The sequence below is a fragment of the Tachypleus tridentatus genome, chromosome 2 (genome assembly GCF_004210375.1).
Source record: "Tachypleus tridentatus isolate NWPU-2018 chromosome 2, ASM421037v1, whole genome shotgun sequence".
In the NCBI taxonomy this organism is placed as follows: Eukaryota; Metazoa; Arthropoda; class Merostomata; order Xiphosura; family Limulidae; genus Tachypleus; species Tachypleus tridentatus.
Genome location: NC_134826.1, coordinates 150,913,896 through 150,933,712, shown reverse-complemented (window position 1 = coordinate 150,933,712; position 19,817 = coordinate 150,913,896). Strand labels below are relative to the sequence as shown.

Sequence of the window (19,817 nt, the reverse complement as noted above, 5' to 3'; positions counted from 1 at the left end):
TACACAGCAGAAATAGATCAATGTGATGAAGATGTATTTCCCATTTCAGTAAGTTATACAGCCTTTATATTTAGAACATGTACAGAAAATATTTCAATGTGTTTTATATAGATCAGAATATTTTGTTTTTACATTTACATAATAATTCACATTTAGAGAACTGTATAGAAGGTTTGATTGAACTGTCATGCACGAGAGTAATTATATGGATCTACTTGGGTAGATATGTCTAACATAATGTTTTAAAAATCTATTGTAATACATACATAGTTTATGTGTTTAGCCAACAGCAAATTGTGTTATGATTTATTTTGTAAAAGGTTGTTTTCTACACTTTTTGCTTGTTCAAAAGGCATATTCCATGATAAAAAGGCATTGTATTGATTGATAAATGTTGCTACACATCACATTAAATAGACAAATGAATTACACTATATAACACAAATTTTGTTCCTGCATAGTATGTGTTATTTCTTAATTACTTATGTTGTAACAGTAGAGAAAATGGCCATTATTCCCTTCAAATTTTGTTTTTGTGACCTGATTAACGAAATTTAGAAATGAACCTATTTTCTATGTAAAAATGGGCAAATTTGGCACATTTTCATTTACATGTATTTATACGAAAGTTATACTAAAATGTTTATAAGTGAGTAGTTTTTCAGATTTGCGACTGTAAGGTGAATCACTTTCACGTATCAGTCCCATCATGTTTTCATTATACGCTTCCAGGTCACAAAAGCAAAGTTTGAAGAGAAAAATAGGTATTTTCCATTTACTTTAGGCATAAACAATTGGAAAATAACACTTTCTGCCCAGGAACAAGAAAAATAAATATTTTGTCACAAAGTAACTGCTTACAATTGGAAGAATAGATGTAGAAACATAAAGCAACAAGAATATCATAACTTTCTAGGATGCATATTTTTACATGTACCATATTTCCCGGTATCAAAGACACCGCACTATTTTGATTAGCTAAATTTTGATAAAAAAAGATAAACATAAGAACAAGGTTGGAACACTTCCATCAATCTTACCAAGATGTTTCATGGATTGTTTAATGGTACATAAATCCTCTTGTCCACTTTTCCTTTTTTGTGAGTTATATGCTTATTATATATCTCTTTTTGAAAGTGTGTACCTTATATTACCACTAGAATATCTGTGTTATTACCAGTAATAACGTTATTCTAAACCTGAGGAGTTAAAAAGAATGCAGGAATTACAGCACCATATGTACGGTAATCTGTTCTTATTTATTTATTTGTTATTTAACAGTAAGTAACTTATACATGTAATTTTGGGTTATATAGAGGGGCTTGGTTTACCGTCTAGTATCAAAACGCTTCCTTTAGTTTAGATTTAAGTCTAGGAGCAAGCGTTTCAATACCAGACAGTAATCCAAGCTTCTTTATATGACCCAGAATGAAATGTATAATTTACTTACTTAGCATTAAATAACAAGTAAATAAATATATTCAATATTATATAATATAAATAAATATTTTTTCCCCAAAATAATTTTCAAAAATAGGGTCTATGGTGCCGGGAAATACGATAATTATGTTTTTCATTCTTGTTTTTGGTAACAATATTCAAGAATTTACATATGTAAAAATGGCTGGTTTGGGTTGAGAAAAATTTTATATAGAGGAGCGAACAAAGTTTTGATCTTCTTCAGTCATCATCAGGTTCACAAAGTATCTCTACTATTTGTTACTTCATACCACGCCATTACCATCCCAATCAATATTCAGTCTCATTCACAGTTAATTTAATGATACGAGTGCTGTATGTACGATAAATAAAACCATTCGATCTGATCAGAAAAAATAAATTTTTGATACTATCATATTTATTTTTGTTGTACATACATGAAAAGGTGCTGATACACCATCAAAGCACATTCTACTAAAAAACACTGTTTTGATGTAATAATTTATTGATAACAAAATTGTAGGGATGTATTGACAGATTTTGTTTGCTTTGGGAAACTTTAAACCCTTAAATGGCAGCCATCATCAGTTGTTGATGCAACTTACAACACTTCCACTGTTTAAGGGTTAAAGGGAAGTTAGAGATGAAAAATATAATTATGTTGAAGTTAACATTTCCATATTAATGAAATTGAAGAAAAAATACAGTTTGTTTATTTTTGAATTTTGCGCAAAGCTACACAAGGGCTATCCGCGCTAGCCATCCCTAACTTTGCAGTGTAAAACTAGAGGGAAGGCAGCTAGTCATCACCACCCACCACCAACTCTTGGGCTACTCTTTAACCAACGAATAGTGAGCTTGATGATAACATTATAATGCCCTCATAGCTGAAAGGGCGAGCATGTTTGGTTAAAAAACAGTTATCAGTAGAGAAAATGATGTTCACCCGAATTAATATTGAACATTCGCTGATAACGGGTCCACTTTTTTAGAAAATAATTGTGTGGTGACATTGTATATTTACAGTCAAGTTTTATTCATCATGTGTTCAAGCTGTCTCTCAATTCTTTTTCAAGTCGAACATAGTTGGTGTTCACCGGAAAAACTGAATTTATATATTATTGTGTATTGAAGAGGAACTGTAGTTTTACTAATTTAGAGAAATTTATTGTGTTTTCATCAATATGTCTACTTCAGTTTTTCTGATTAGCACTAACACAATAAACAACAGATGTTAAATACTCAATCTTGACAGGAGAATGGTAATATTATAAATATAACTTGTTTTTGACATTATTTGTTTTTATTAAAATTGTTTCTAACCCTAACCAAATATAATATGGCTTAATATTTGTTATGATAAGTATTTGTTTTGTCATACTTTAGGCACAGTATTTTGTATTTAGAATTGAATAATTAAAATGCACAACATTTCTTTATCATGTTTTTATTTAAAGTTAAATGCACATGTTTTTAATTTTTAAACAATACATGTGTGTATTTATACAGTAAAGCCATATCAGGCTATCTACTATGTCCATCAAGGGGAATGAAACACCTGATTTTCGTACTGTAAGTTTGTAGAAATTCTGCTGTCTCACCAGGAAGCGTTTCAACAATGACAAATGCGTTTTTCAATTATCAGAACTGTTCTTAGTCATTCTCAGGGAAATCTGTGTACTAACATATCCAGTATAACCATTCATTGAATGAACATGAGCTGTGCAAAGCAGTAAGAAATAAATCTTCATATATTAAAACAGCGTTAGTTATTCATGAAGTATTTGAAATTTAAAAAGTAAATAAATAAATTACACCAGCTGCATTGTGACGACTTCCATTATCTTTCGAATATGAGCTTCCAAATGTTCTTAAATCAGTATTTTTGTAGTTAGTACAGAACAAGGCAATGTTGTGAGACTGCTTAAATTTTCAATATTCAAAATACAATCTTCTGTTGAACAGTTTCTGATGTCACAATCAAATACCTCTAATTCCTATTTCTCTTTTACCATAAAACATCAAAATATAGACTCCATATTTTTATCACAAGAATAAAATACTGTGTTTGAATCTCTTGATTGTTTCCTGTTAGGTATAGAATACTTTTTAAATCTGAGTATAGCACAAGTGTTAAATTTAGTTATTTACGGAAGCAATATTTTATTTCAGGTTTTATAACATAACTGTTTATGAAGAAAATCTTGCATATATCAGTTATTGTGAAGAACAAATTGTTGTATTATTACATCATGTTACGAGAACCTTTTAAGCTTTTGTCATTGTTATAATTGAGTGTTATTGTATCATAATATTTCATTGTGTATAGAATGTTCTGGGCTTCTTTTTGCTGACAAAAGTGCACAAAGTATAGTTTGAGTTAGTTGTAGACTTAACATAATGTTTTCAGATGACATGTAACTCATTAGTCTATCTTGACTGTTCCATCCTCTAAAATAAACTAAATCTGTCAATAAAGTTTAAAAACTTAGTTAGTCTTTTATCATTCATATTCCTATCAGGTTTTTCTTAAAATCAGTTAAATTTACTGCCTCTACAACATCTGAGTACAACCAATTCTGTTAGAAAAATGAAACTGTCTCAGCTGATGATGCCCAGGTAAAATTGATATTTGTTTCCCATAGCTCTACTGTTCTCACTGTTATATATGATAAAATATGACACATGAACACTATCAGTTACCTTTACAATTTTAAACACTTCAATCAGATCCCCTATAACTATTATATTTCCCAATAAAAAATAATTTAATAGATCTTCGTCTCTCCTGATATGATAATTACTCTATCCCAGGCACTGTTCTTGTAACCCTCCTCTGAACCCTTTCAGACAATTCAATGTCTTTCAGAAGGAAAATATCCAAAACAGAACACAATACTCTAAATTTGGCCTAACCAGTGATCTATGCAATGAAATTATAACCTCTTTAAGTTCATATTCAATATTTCTGTAGATACAATCTAAAATACTATTTGCTCTACCACTAGCATCAGCACACAGCTTGTATGTTAGCTGAAGAGACTGATTAATCATGACACTAAGGTTCCTTCCATTCAAGACATTGATGAAGTTATCCCCGTCCGTATGATATTAAAATTATAGTAACCAATATGCATTGTTTTACACTTATTATAATTAAAACCCATCTGCCATTGATTTGCCCAACTCACCAAATAATCTAAATTTTTTGTAAATTAACACCATCCTTTTTACAGCCAGCAGCACCTAAGAACTTAATAACATTTACAAATTTAAGTAATTTATTGACTATTTCTTCATCTATATCATTGATGTAAATTTTAAAAAACAGAAAAAGTCCCAAAACTGAGCCCTGAGGTACCCCACTTGTTACATTGATCCAGTTTAACTGAACTCCATTTGTAACAACCTTCTGCTTTCTTCCATCTGGCCACTATTCTATCCAGTTCACTAACTTATTCCTCCACATCTATAGAGATAAATGTTTTACAAGTTTTTCATGTGGTTTTTGTATTTTCCAAGATTCAACCTAGTTCCTGAACTTTGTCTTTTCCCAATTTCATTTTATGATATCCTCTCAGAAGACAATTAAATTTCATCTCCACGTTTTTGGTGCTTTTTAAATGTCATTATACTCAATTACAAAAATAATTATACCGTCTAAAATAAACTAGAGGAAAGTAGGTGATACAACAAAGATTTTTATTTAAATCTGTGTTTTACATTTGTAAGTTTTACAAGAACATTTTCTGTGATGTTTGGACTCTTCAACTGTTTATTATTGTATGAAACAAGATGAATATTTTCACAACCCTGAGGTTCTAAAGAAATGTTTGCTAATGTCCTGCTTTTTGAGAAATAAACAATTGAAATTTTGAAGTTTTTAGATGTTTCACATCTTTACTATATTTTACTTACTTATTAATCCTATTTGATCCTTTTTTGTTCTCTACTTGTTCTGTTTCCTTTTGTTCTTGTAACTGGATTTTATTGATTGCATTTTTAGAATTATGATTCATAATTATTCTTTTTGCCACAATTTATTTGGTATGTTAATACTAAAAGTTGATATGCAACTGTACGTTGTTAAAAACTTTATTGAAAAATGATGTAGCCAATGTTAAATCAATTGTGGCTGTTCTTATTCGGTTTATCTGGTTAATAGTATCTTACCTTTTTATCTATCACACTTTCTTACAAGAGATATATATTACTTTCAGTTTTACTGGCATGTGAACAGCAGCGACTTCTCTCTGCCAACCATTAGTTCACGATTTTTGAGAATACTGAGATACGATATGAAGGGAAACAAATTTTACGAATTAGATGTTGCAGGTAATGTCATATTTTGTGTATTAACTAATTGTTGAAGTGTAAAATATTCAGTTTTCTTCAGTAATTATTTTTATATATATTTACATTGATGTTTATTATTATTAATATCAGTGGTTATCCCAGTAACCTTGTGTCTGAAAGATGTCACTGAGCATTACATACATGTTGCATACTAGGCAGTAGAGGGCGATTGCATCTATAAAGTGGCATCACAGGACGCCTTGCTAGAAATGACGTAGTAGTTCCATGAAGGAGCAACAAGGGACCCATTGACATAATGAATATGAAAATAGTTTACAACCAAACCACCAGAGGGTGATGTAGATCAACCTGGTTACGTTATCAACTTGTATATTTAATTGATTTGTACAAAGAAGTAAAACTATCATTTTTAGTTTTTATAGGTTTAAAATTGCAATACAAATTTTCAACACATTTTGAAACTATATCATTTTTTTGCAATAAAGATCGTGCAATCTGATCCACATAAAAAGATGTACACATTAAGTAAACACGAAAATGTTTGCGACAAAACCATGAACAATCACACAATTAATATCTTTGTGAGATTCAGTTTAGATAACAGCTTTCAATGTGACATATGTTGGCACAGGTACTAACCGAAATGAATACAATATTATTATGTGGTCTTGTGTAACAGCTTAGTGATAATGTAACCTATAAAACAGATGCTACATAAGCCTGAAGTTATGTAGTATATACTGTATTATTTATATAGTAATGTAAGAATTGTGTGGACTTGTGTAACATCTGTTTAATAGGTTAGATTATCACCAAGTTGTTACTCAAGTCCACTTTGTTCTTACATAACTATATAATATACTGTATGAATAATACAGTATATACTATATAACTTCAGTCTTGTGTAAAGTTTGCTTTATAGGTTAGATCCATCACTAACCTGTTACATGAGCATAAAAATTCGTGTTTCTAAAGAGAAAATTAGGATTTGTTTAAGTTGAAGGTGCTTTAGGGGTTGTGAATGAAAATACAGAAGAACCAACAGAAATAAGTTTTTTCTGATCTTTGTAATTAGATGATATACAAAAAATGTTTCTATAATGCTTATTACTTCCTCATATTTTAAACTTTCATAGATATTCCAAACTGATATTTAAACCATTACCTTGAGGGTGATTATTTTTAAACACTTATATCAAGAATAATAAACAAAGATGAAAGAGGTTTATAGGAAGGATAGCAGGATGTATGTCAAAAATGGTATTGGTAGAAGTCGAGATGAATGAATCATCTATATAGGAAGTAACGAGTCATTTTATAGCATGTGGTTGTTTGTAAAGAGTTTTTGTTGTTGTCATTCTTAGGACCAACAATAAATATAAAAACTGACTGTCTGAACAGTGTATGTTGTTTAGTGGACAGGAAGGTAGAAACTTTGACCGGAATATGATAACATAAAGAGAAGTAAACGAAAGTTTTAATGCTAATATTATGTTTACCTTCATTTATTATTCTAGTTATTGATGAAAGGAAACAAATTTTGATGGGCCGATCATCCATTGTTATTAGAACCAAAGAAATACAACTGGTGACGAGTACGAGAATTAAATTTCTGACAATTGGTTATAAACAGCCATTTTGTTTGAATGGGTCATATTTTGATGATCCCAGTAAAGAAAATACAACTATGTTCTATCAGTGGATGTGTTTTCTTGATAATGGGTTACCATGTTACATCACTCAAGAAGATGGTGGCATATTAAGACTGGAACAAGTTATTGGAGATGATGTTTTTTCCCGAGAACTCTGTATCAAGGATGGGTTACCCCAACTGCAAAAGTAAGTTTTTTATGATTTATATGTACCTTTTTTGTGCATTCTTGTAATTTAAAGATCAAACACTGGTTAAAAACAAGTGAAGTGCCGTTGAATTTTTTCGTAAGTCAAATTTCATTCTCAGAATTGGATATCGCACTTATAGGTGCTAAAGTCTTAGCTTTGCTGGTAGAGTTGATAAGTATATGAACCCTACCCTTGTTTTAATCAGTTTTTGTGATGACCACTTGCGAAGGTAATTTGAGTAAATACGAAATTAAATTCAACAAAAAACATCCATAATACACATGTGTGTATATATATACTTAGTCATGTGAAAAAGTTAGGACACCCTATGTACTAACATAGGACATGTTATTGTTAATGTCCAAAATTATTTGGACACAAAAAAAGCCTGTGCATTTACGTAACATATTTGGATATATAGATATTTAATCTCAATTTTAACAACACTGAGAGATTATAGGAATATAAAAAAAACAATTAAACCTCAAGAAAAGATCTTCTGTAAATGTAATTCTACAAAAATGCATATTCTAACTGAGGAAAAAGTTAGGACACCCACATTTATTCCCACTTAAAATGGCTCAATTCACACACAGGTGTATCATACCAGGTGCACATGATTAGAAGATCGTTACTCAGCATTTTGAATGAGGCTTGCCCTATTTAAACCTCAGAAATTTAGTTTGGTGTGCTCATGACTGTTGAAGTGAGAGTGAGCACCATGGTGAGAGCAAAAGAGCTGTCTGAGGCCTTTAGAAAGAAAATTGTAGCAGCTTATGAGTCTGGTAAGGGATTTAAAAAGATCGCAAAATATTTTTAAATCAGCCATTCCACTGTATGGAAAATAGTCGACAAGTGGAGGGCTTTCAAAACAACTGCCAACATGCCCAGGTCTTGTCATCCAAGTAAGTTCACCCTGTGAGCAGACCGCAAGATGCTAAAAGAGGTTTCCAAACACCCTAACATGTTATCGTGGGACCTACAGCAGGCTCTGGATACTGTTGATGTGAAAGTGCATGTCTCTACAGTCAGTAAGAAACTGCACAAGTTTAACTTGCATGGGAGGTGTGCAAGGAGGAAACCTTTGCTCTCTAAGAGAAACATCAAGGCCAGACTGAAGTTTGCCAGAGATAATGTACACAAAGTCTAGGACTTCTGGAATAATGTTCTTTGGACAGATGAGTCCAAAATTGAATTATTTAGACACCAGAACAGACGACATGTTTGGCGTAAACTAAATACAGCATTCCAGGAAAAGAACCTTATACCAACTGTGAAGCATGGAGGTGGAAGTGTCATGGTTTGGGGCTGCTTTGCTGCAGTAGGACCTGGACAATTCAAAATCATAGAATCCACCATGAATTCTGTTGTGTATCAAAGGGTGATTGAGGATCATGTGAGACCATCTGTACAAAAATTAAAGCTGAAGCAGAACTGGACCCTGCGACACAAAACATACCAGTAAACCCACCAAGGACTGGCAGAAAACTTAGAAATGGAGAGTCCTGAAATGGCCGAATCAAAGTCCAGACCTTAATCCCAATAAGATGCTGTCGTGTGACTTGAAACAGGCTGTACATGCAAGAAACCCTTCTAACATCTAACAGCTGAAAGAATTTTGCATTGAGGAGTGGGGCAAACTTTCTTCAGCCCGATGTCAGAGACTGGGAGATGGTTACAAGAAGCGTTTCACTGCCGTTATTTCAGCCAAAGGGGGTGACACTAGCTATTAGGGGTAGGGTGTCCTAACTTGTTCCTCAGTTAGAATAAGCATTTTTGTAGAATTACATTTACAGAAGATCTTGAAAAGTCTTTTCTTTAGTTTTAATTGTTTAGTTATATTCATATAATCTATCAGTATTGTTGAAATTGAGATCAAATATCTATATATCCAAATATGTTACACAAATACACAGGCTTTCATAGGGTGTCCTAACTTTTTCACATGACTGTATGTGCTCGAGTTGAACCACGTTTTTGTGAAGTCTAAAACACTTAAACTTTAGTATTAAATATTACACTATCCAACACATGCATTTCACACAACCTACATGCCAATTTCCCCCATTGGTATAGTGGTAGATTTTAAGACTACAGTGCGAAATTCCAAATTGTGATTTCCCCAGTGGACACAGAAGATAACTCAACGAGGCTTTGTTCTAAAATAAACAATCAAAACATAAGAGACATCTTGAAATAACATTTGAAACTAACCAGTACGTCAGTAGTAAGTAGACATACAAAATACAAACAACAATTTGAACTAAAAGTCAAAAGGGAGTTAGGTTCAACCTTACAAAACAATAGAGAAGTAGTTGGGAGAAGTTGTATAATATTCCTACATAGCTTTGCACTCACTAATGGTGTATAATGTAATTAACAGTTTGTACTGTTAACTATAACAATGTAAACAAAATCCATTCTTCCCACAAACTGTCGTCAAACTAACAAAAGTATAATGTAATACACTGATAAATAAGACACTGTTTACGACATAAGTTCAGTCTTCTTGTTTTGATTCAGTTTTCTAGGTTCCATTCTTCACCAAGAAACAGAAGTAATGTTCTGCATTTCCACTTCATGACTAGCTTCTGTACTTCATTTCCAATAAATAATTTAATATACATTTTGTAATTTTTAGCTTGTCCAGTGCTGAAGTACTGCTACAAGTAGTTTTTAATGTCGTTTCAAGGTGTCTGTTAGTGTTATGTTAATATTATAGGTAAGGACAGTGATATATTTAATACTGAGGTTTTGACCTCTTGTTTCATTGTGAAAATGTAATGAATTTAGGTGTATAAATTTATTTACGTGTTTGGTATGTTTTTTATTGAAATTATTTTACTGTGACTTGAAATACTGAACGAAATTGCCTTTGCATCAAACATTGCATTAGACAGTCGCAAAAAATACTTATATATGTTACAGTTATTACTGGTAAAAATACTCATATGTATTAGTGTTAACACTGGTAAAAATACTCATATGTATTAGTGTTAACACTGGTAAAAATACTCATGTATTAGTGTTAACACTGGTAAAAATACTCATATGTATTAGTGTTAACACTGGAAAAAATACTCATGTATTAGTGTTAACACTGGTAAAAATACTCATGTATTAGTGTTAACACTGGTAAAAATACTCGCACGTATTAGTGATAACACTGGTAAAAATACTCGCACGTATTAGTGTTAACACTGGTAAAAATACTCGCACGTATTAGTGATAACACTGGTAAAAATACTCACACGTATTAGTGATAACACTGGTAAAAATACTCGCATATATTAGTGATAACACTGGTAAAAATACTCGCATATTTTCCTCTGTTAAGTATTTAGGAATTATATTAGATCGAAAATTAAATTGGCAATTTCATATTAATTCTTTAGTTAATAAATTAAAATATAGTTCTATGCTAATTTTTGAACTTAGTCATTGTGCTCCTTATCATATTTTGTTAAGTGTATATTATGCTCTTTCAATCTTTCTTACAATATTGTATTTCAATTTGGGGTGGCACATATAAGACTTTTTAATTCCTATTCACAAGTTGCAAAAAAGTGTTTTCTCTCTTATTTTTACTCATAGGCTTGATACCGATTTCAGTAAATTTAACTCTTTCAAATGATAAACTTTATTTATATTTTTTAGCTTTATCTACATTGCATGTTTCTTTTAATAGGCCTTTTAAAGTCACTTCATATTTTACACGACTTCAATCTTTTTTTCCAATTAATGTACCCACACCACGTAAAACAGTTACACTTCATCAATATCTTTATTTGGCACCTCGTATTCATAATTTTATTCCTTATAGTATAAGATCTTCTATTAATCGTGTTAATCAAAAGAAATACTTAAAACAATGGATCTTAAATACTGATGATAATATTCTGGGAACTTTATATTGATTTTGTAAGTTTTGATTTTACTTTATTATGTGTTTAACCATCACAGGACGAGTTAACTCTTTGTTGATGGTTTTATATTGATATTTGATTTTTTGTGTCTAATTTATTGCTTAATAAATTTATTATTATTATTATTTATTATTATATATTAGTGATAACACTGGTAAAAATGCTCGCATATATTAGTGTTAACACTGGTAAAAATGCTCGCATATATTAGTGTTAACACTGGTAAAAATGCTCGCATATATTAGTTTAACACTGGAAAAAATGCTCGCATATATTAGTGTTAACACTGGAAAAAATACTCGCATATATTAGTGTTAACACTGGAAAAAATACTCGCATATATTAGTGTTAACACTGGTAAAAATGCGAATATATATTAGTGTTATTACCAGTTGCAAAGTAAGAATAATAATTACTGATATTAATTTAATATTGTGAGCAGTAGTAGTGATATTTAACTGGTAAGTTCTAATTTATACATGATTTAGTTTAATTCCTCATTTTCGTAGGTTGTTATATTTGATTCATTCATCATGTTTATCTCCTTTATTGTTACAATTTATTGTAAAGAAGTATACTCGACTTCCAGTAGCATAATGAGAAAAATATTAATTAAAGTGTAAAAGCAAAAACAACAAAAATACACACTGAACTTTCTGAAATTTTCTTCCTTGGATTAGCTTTACTGGCTCTGGTATGTTGTTGTCACCTCATCTTTTTAATTTATATTGTACTGTGCTATGCACTGTTTAGTCATTTTTATTATTGTCTTTGACTTGCCTTTTGTCATATGTAGAACGTTCATTTAAACTGTTAGAACAAAACTCCACCTTATACCATTACACCAGTATGGAACAGGGTCCCACCTCATACCATTACACCAGTGTGGAACAGAGTCCTGTTAAGAATATTGAGATAAGTGCTGCCACCTGTATGAAAACATTCATCACAGGAACAGGAAGTATTGTGATGTCACACTTTATATTTTTTTTTGTACATGTGCTCTCATTGAATAAACATATATTAACAGGTTATGGGCCCAGGAATGCTCTAATAGTGCTTAAACAGATGAAATTGTTTTAAAATTGTTAGTTCAAGTAATCAAGAGATACTGAAGTTTACTGTAGAACAGTTTACAAGTTTTGTTTGATAGCACAGGATTTACATGGATACTTTATCACAAGTACTGGGTGATTCGTTTCCTTTGTCTGGAAGCCATTGTGAAATACCAAGATAAACTGTAAGTAAAATTTTGATTGACACTGTATTTTCTCAAGTCATATAAAGGGAGAAATAATTCTAAATCGAAGAAAGGAATATTACAGTTGTGGTTAAAATAGTTTGACAATGGAAGATAAAATATCAATTGATAAGTTGGGAGAAAATAATTGGGCCACATGGAAATTTCAAATGGAACATTTATTAAGAGGAAAAGGGCTATGGGGCTATGAGACTGAAACAGAGGTATTGGCAAAGACAGCCAATGGTAAAACAAGGGCAGATAACAACAGGAAAAAGGAAAGAATATTTTCAACAATTGTTCTGAATATTCAAGGTGCACAACTCTATCTTGTCACCTCATGCACAACTCCTAAGGAAGCATGGAATGTACTGTGTGTTCACTTTGATAGGAACACACTAGCCAATAAACTATTCCTGAAAATGAAGTATTTTTGATTTGAGATGAAAGAAAGCATGACTGTCCAGGAACATTTGAAACAAATGAAGGAATTAACAGATCAGCTTGCTGAAGTTGGGGTGGAAATAGCAGAAGAGATTCAGATTGTTACTTTATTTAGTAGTGTGCCAGCTAGCTATGATACAATTGTGACAGTCCTGGAAACCAAAACTGATGATATCTCATTAGAATTTGTGCAACAGGCACTGATTAATGAAGAACAAAAGAAGAAAAAGACCACATCGAATGAAACATCATCAACTGCATTAGCCACTCGTAGCAACTTCAAACCACATGGAACACAAGAAACAAGGAAAAGAGATAACAGCTTCAAGTGTTACAAGTGTTGCATAGAGGGGACAAATAAAACACAATTGTCCAACACTGAAGGAAATGGTCCACAAAGCTAAGAATGTGGATATTAATGTGTTGGAAGATTACACTGATGGAAATAGTGGTGTTGCTTTTGTAACAAACCAGGATAAAGGAATAGGAAATGGGGAATGGTTAGTGGATTCTGGTGCATCTAGGCATACGACACACCAGAGGAACATATCAAATTATCACAAGTTTAGCAGACCTTAGCAAGTTAGGATTGGTGGTGGAAGAACTGTTGAAGCTCTTGGAGCTGTAAACTGTAAACTAGTAATGATATTTAAAGCCAGTAATTCAAAGCATGTCACAATGCAGAGTGTCCTTCATATACCAAAATCAGCTAACAATCTATTTTCAGTAGGAGCTGTTGGAAATATTGTGCAGTTTGGAGTTAATCGCTGTTACATCTGAGGTAAGTCAGGACAATTCCATGGCATGGGTACAAGAAAGAATGATGGTCTATACAAACTGAACTGTAAGACCAGTGTTATTGAGAATGTTTCAGTAGCCTCAAACAGCAGCATGAATGGCTTAGATATATGGCATCAATGACTAGGGCATGTCAGTGTTTCACAGACACAGAAGCTTGTCAGGAGTGGAAATGTAAGTGGAATCAAATTCCAAAAGTCTGATGAAGCCAGTTTCTGTGAGGGATGCACTGAATGTAAAATGCACAGGAAGCCATTTAAGTCAGTGGGAGAAATCAGATCAAAGAGAAGACTACAACTGGTACACAGTGATGTCTGTGGTCCTATGCAAACTCCATCTATTGGAGGTAACAAGTACTTTGTTACATTTATTGATGATTACTCAAGATGCTGCAGAAGGTATTTCTTGAAACATAAGTCAGAAGTCTTTGAGAAATTCAAGGAATTTGAGAAGTTGTACTCAAATGAATCTGCAGAGCGCATCAAAACCCTGCGCACAGATAATGGTGGAGAATATACGTCAAATGAGTTCCAGCAATGTTTGAAGTCAAAGTGCATTCATCATGAGATATCAGTAGCATATTGTCCAGAACAAAATGGTGTTGCTGAGTGAAAGTAACAGAACTCTTGTGCAATTAGCAAGAAGCATGCTGTCACATGCCAAGTTACCAAGAATGTACTGGGCGGAAGCTGTAGCTACTGCAGCGTATGTGGGTAACAGAGTATCAACATCGGCAATAAAAGATGGTAGTACACCATATGAGAGATGGTATGGGAAGAAACCAGATGTAGAACACAGTAAAGTGTTCGGATGTCTTGCATATGCACGTGACAGATACGTCAAGACAGAAATTAGACATGAAGTCTATGAAGGTACGTTTCATTGGATATGATAACTGCACCAAGGAATATCGACTGTATGATGAAAAATACAGGAAGATTTTCATACGGCAAGATGCTATCTTTAATGAAACAGAATTTGGACAAGAGTCTGTGACAAATGAGTATATCTTATGAAGTGAACAGATAGTGGACCAAGAAACAGAAGTTAAAGCTAAAGATAAAGCTGAACGACCAGTAAGAAACAGGAAACCCCCAATCTGCTGTGGATATGATGAGTATGCTGATATAGCAACAGCAAATGAATCAGTGTGTCACACTGCAAACTTATGCAGTGTGTTAGAGCCAAGCACATTGAGTGAAGCAATGTCAAGTGACAAGGAGTGGAAGTCAGCCACAGATCTGGAATTTGACTCTTTACAGGAAAATGACACCTGGGATCTGGTTGAATTACCAGCTGGAAGAAAACCTATAGTTTGTAAGTGGGTGTTCAAAGTTAAATATGGAAATACTGGAAATGCATTTGAAAGGTTCAGAGATAATGTTGGACTTGCACCAATGGATAAATGAACCAGATAAAGTGATTATTATAATAACAGATTGACAGTAATTGTGAGTTTGTGTAAAACTTAAAATTAAGTGGGAGTGTTAAGAATATTGAGATAAGTGCTGCCACCTGTAGGAAAACATTCATCACAGGAACAGGAAGTATTGTTGTGTCACACTTTATATTTTTTTTGTACATGTGCTCTCAATGAGTAAACATGTATCAACAGGTCCCATCTGATACCATTACACCAGTGTGGAACTTGGTCCCACCTTATACCATCACACCGGTGTGGCCCTGGGTCCTCAAGAACATCATTTGGTTAACAGTTCTCTTTAAATTATATAAAGTAGTTATTTTCCTGGTAGTGTTTTGTTTCGTTCTATGTTTTGGGTACTCTTATTGAGCACTAATAACAATATGGAAAGAATACATCAAGGACTTCTACAGTACATACCATAAATGTTTTCAATCTTTAAAGAGAATGTGAAACTGTATTTATGAGTAAAATTAAGCTTTTGTTTTTATAATATTTTAAAATGAAAACATAATCATAAAACTGACTTTTTGGTTTTTGAAAGACATGAACAATTACTTTTATTTCTGTAAAAATCAAGCAGTACGAGATGTGTGGACTAACTTAAGGTTTTTACAATTTATTCGACTTTCATAAGTCGAGTATCATAAGTATCACTGTAATATTACATATTATCAAACAAATCAGGATTAAACAAGTTTCCTGAACATACTTAGTCCTAAGTATGGGACAAATCATCTGTAACTTGCATTTTATCATGTGAGTTTTCACTGCTACTACAATTTCTCGGGATATACCATCATTTCTCGCCGTTTATCGTGCAATTTGAAAAATCATGCTCTGGACACAAAATTTTTGCTAGAGTGGGAAACAGGAAGATGTTTTTAGAGAAATATGCAAAGCTACAGGTTCTTAGTGGCATGGTGGTATGTCTCTAAACTTACCATTTTAGATAACAGATTTTGGTAGCTGTGGTAGACAGAGCACAGATAGCTCATTGTGTTGCTTTGTGCTTAACTTCAAAAGAAACAAGCCAAACTACGTTATTAAATGTGCATCGATCTGAAATCATGATGGGCTCATGGATATAATTTCCTAAAGTCAGTGCATATGGAAAAGCCTTTAGAAGTTCGATACAAAAATACTCACTCCAGAGACATTTGGTGGCACTATGTTCATATTTGTAAAGGATGATTAGTCATTAGACGTTGTATATGATGGAGGGAGGAGTTAGTCATGATCTGGCGACTTCCACGTTGGTGATAGATTTAAATTGTATATGTCTGCAGCAGTTCTTGGACTGTTTGATATTAAACATTTTTCTCATTAAACAAAAAAGGACTAATTAGTATGTGAACAACAGCATTTGACATTTTGATGTCTGTAAATTGCAGTTGGCTTCCTGCACAACAGTAGAGTCTATTCTGTTACTGTTGTTTATAATAAGATATATTACTAATATTGGACCTAAGAATTTTAATGTAATATGGTAATCAACTCTTACCTTTGACCCTATCTCAGCAGGCAACGTATAATAGTACTTTCCAGTTATACATTCTCGTGAATAAACTATAACTCTGAACAGTTGGCAAGCTTTCAATAAACTTTAAAAGTTTTTCTTACTACACCTCAGTCAAAAAAGAGAAATTTTAATTAAATATTTTTCTAAAATTATTTTTCTTAATTATACAGTGTCAGAGTGTTGATTGTTCCAAGTTTAAAGTAATCTTCATGATAAGATTAAAAATACTTTTCTTCGTCTGAAAAATTTTAAATAGCGTGTGTATAACAATGAAACCCCCAAAATAAATATGATTTTTTCTAGATTAAACATTTGCATTTTATTTTTTATATTCTTTACTCTGACTATTATTCAGTTGGTTGATTTTGACCGACCTCGTAACCACCATAACCTTGGAAAATTGGGATATAATTTTTTACTTCCACATTTTACTTCATGGAATGACTGTAGATTGTAACTAAAAATCACAATTGTTTATACGAGACAGCTCAGACCTAGTAAAGGCAGACATCTCTTTTGAACTATATTTTTTTAGTATTCATGCCATATGATTACAGTTCACAAGACGACTTTGCAACTCTCTTTATTGTATCCAATTACATAACAAGTGAATTATTGGTGAGCTCTCATAAAAATTATTGGCCAGGTGGGTTAAGGCGTTCGACTCGTAACCTGAATGTTGCGGGTTCGAATCACGGTTGCATCAAACATATTCGCCCTTTCAACCATGGGGGCGTTATAATGTGACAGTCAATCCCACTCTTCGTTGATAACAGAGTAGCCGAAGAGTTGGTGGTGGGTAGTAATGACGAGCTGCCTTCCCTCTGGTATTATTAGGGACAGCTAGCGCAGATAGCCCTTGAGTAGCTTTGCGCGAAATTGACAAAAAACAACATAAGATTATTAGTTTTAACACTATTATTTATTTTACTTTATTTAACCAGAAATGTTTTAATTTTTTACATTTTAATTACTTTTATAAAAATAAATAATGGATACACATGAAACACAAAAACTAAAGTACTTACTAGTACAACTAGGGTATGACCAGGTGGTTTGAGAGCTCGACTCGTAATCTGAGGGTTATGGTTCGAAGCCCCATCACACTGAACATGCTCACCCTTTCAGTCGTGGGGACATTGTAATGTGATGGTCAATCCCAGTATTTATTGGTAAAAGAGTAGTCCAAGTAGCCCTCTAGCCTCACACTAGTAAATTAGGGATGACTTGTGCAGGTGGCTCTCATACACTTTTTCGCAAAATTCAAAACAAACAAACAAATAAACAAGTACAACTCGGGTCTTTTGTTTCTCAATCAACTGTCAATGAAACTTACCCTATTTTTTATTCTAATAGTATTAGTGCAATAAATAATTTTTATATCATTAAATAACTTATCAAAAAGACAATTATAATATGCAAAAATGAAACTGATGGAACCACATTGTTAAGATTGCTTTCTTCCTCTACCAGTATTAATTTACTTTGAAAAATTGTAAAACAAAATAAAAAATGCTAGCTTAGGTATGTAAATAGTACCGAGATAGGTGGAAGGTTTGTGATAAAAAGCAGATATTTTGGTAAATTCACTTCTTCTGAGCTATTTGCTGTGTATAATACACAATATGTTTGAAATATAAATATAGAAGGTTTGTGTGAACATAAAGTTGTTTTCATAATCTTAATTAAATGTCATTCCCACACTAAGATATGCACTGAAGAATTTTATTGGAGACCACTAATGCAGTATCTGCTTCTTGATATATGTAGGTGTTGTCTAACAAACTGTGATGTAATTAAGATGTGTATGTAGGTGTTGTCTAACAAACTGTGACGTAATTAAGATGTGTATGTAGGTGTTGTCTAACAAACTGTGATGTAATTAAGATGTGTATGTAGGTGTTGTCTAACAAACTGTGACGTAATTAAGATGTGTATGTAGGTGTTGTCCAACAAACTGTGATGTAATTAAGATGTGTATGTAGGTGTTGTCTAACAAACTGTGATGTAATTATCTGGTTAAAAAGTATACAAGTCTTATAAATTCAATCCTCTTTAGGGTACTAACATAGAATTGAGAGTTGTACTACAACTAGCTTATTAGTCATGCGACGATTGTTTAGAGGCATCTGTGCAGTACAGCATGATACTTTAATTAATATCAAGTTAGGTTAAAGAACATGTGCATCAAAGGTAAGACAAGAAGCAGGTTTTTATGCAAAGGTTTTTCAACTTGGTATGAAGTTATGCTTGTAAGTTGTGCTGAGAGAAAAGCCAACATGAAGTGTTGGGCAAATAATAACGTTAAAAGATTGTGGGTGGCATGTGTAAATATTCAAAATATTTAGGTTACCTAAGTTGGGATATACATTTTATATTATCCAAGAGAATTCTCATAGCCCTTGTGTAGCTTTGTGCAAATTTCCAAACACACCAAATACTTATCCAAGAGGAGGTTGTGTACATCTAAGATATGTTGTATTTGTAAAAAAGAAAGGAACTACGTCTGAAACTGAAAACAGCAGTTTTACATCAAAAGACTCTAAACACTTAAAATACGTTCACTGTTATGTTTGTGTTTAGTTAGGGTATTACTTTAGTTACTGTAAGAAAAGGACAACCCTCAGACTCCTATGTAGTGGAAAATTAAACAATCAATGTGGAAAACCGAATAAAACAAATGAAAGTAAAAATGGAAAGAGTGGTTATGATTAATGAAGTTGAACAAGAAATTTTTTTTTTTTTTCAATTTTGTGCAAAACTACATAAGGGCTATCTGGGCGTGCTGTCCCTAATTTAGTAATGTAAGGCACCTATTCATCACCACCCACTGCCAACTTTTGGGCTACTCTTTTACCAACGAAT

The 19,817-nt window shown here is 32.5% G+C and overlaps 1 protein-coding gene across 1 annotated transcript in view; it reads left to right on the top strand.

Annotated features, from left to right (window-relative positions):
• Positions 1-6: 6 nt before the first annotated feature.
• LOC143245640 (uncharacterized) overlaps positions 7-19,817 on the top strand; it is a 37,761-nt gene continuing 17,950 nt past the window's right edge. The window contains exons 1-3 of the mRNA XM_076491989.1: positions 7-48; positions 5,661-5,775; positions 7,275-7,596. Of these exons, the coding sequence (XP_076348104.1) occupies positions 5,739-5,775; positions 7,275-7,596 (359 nt within the window). The 5' untranslated portion in view covers positions 7-48; positions 5,661-5,738. The remainder of the gene's footprint in view (positions 49-5,660; positions 5,776-7,274; positions 7,597-19,817) is intronic.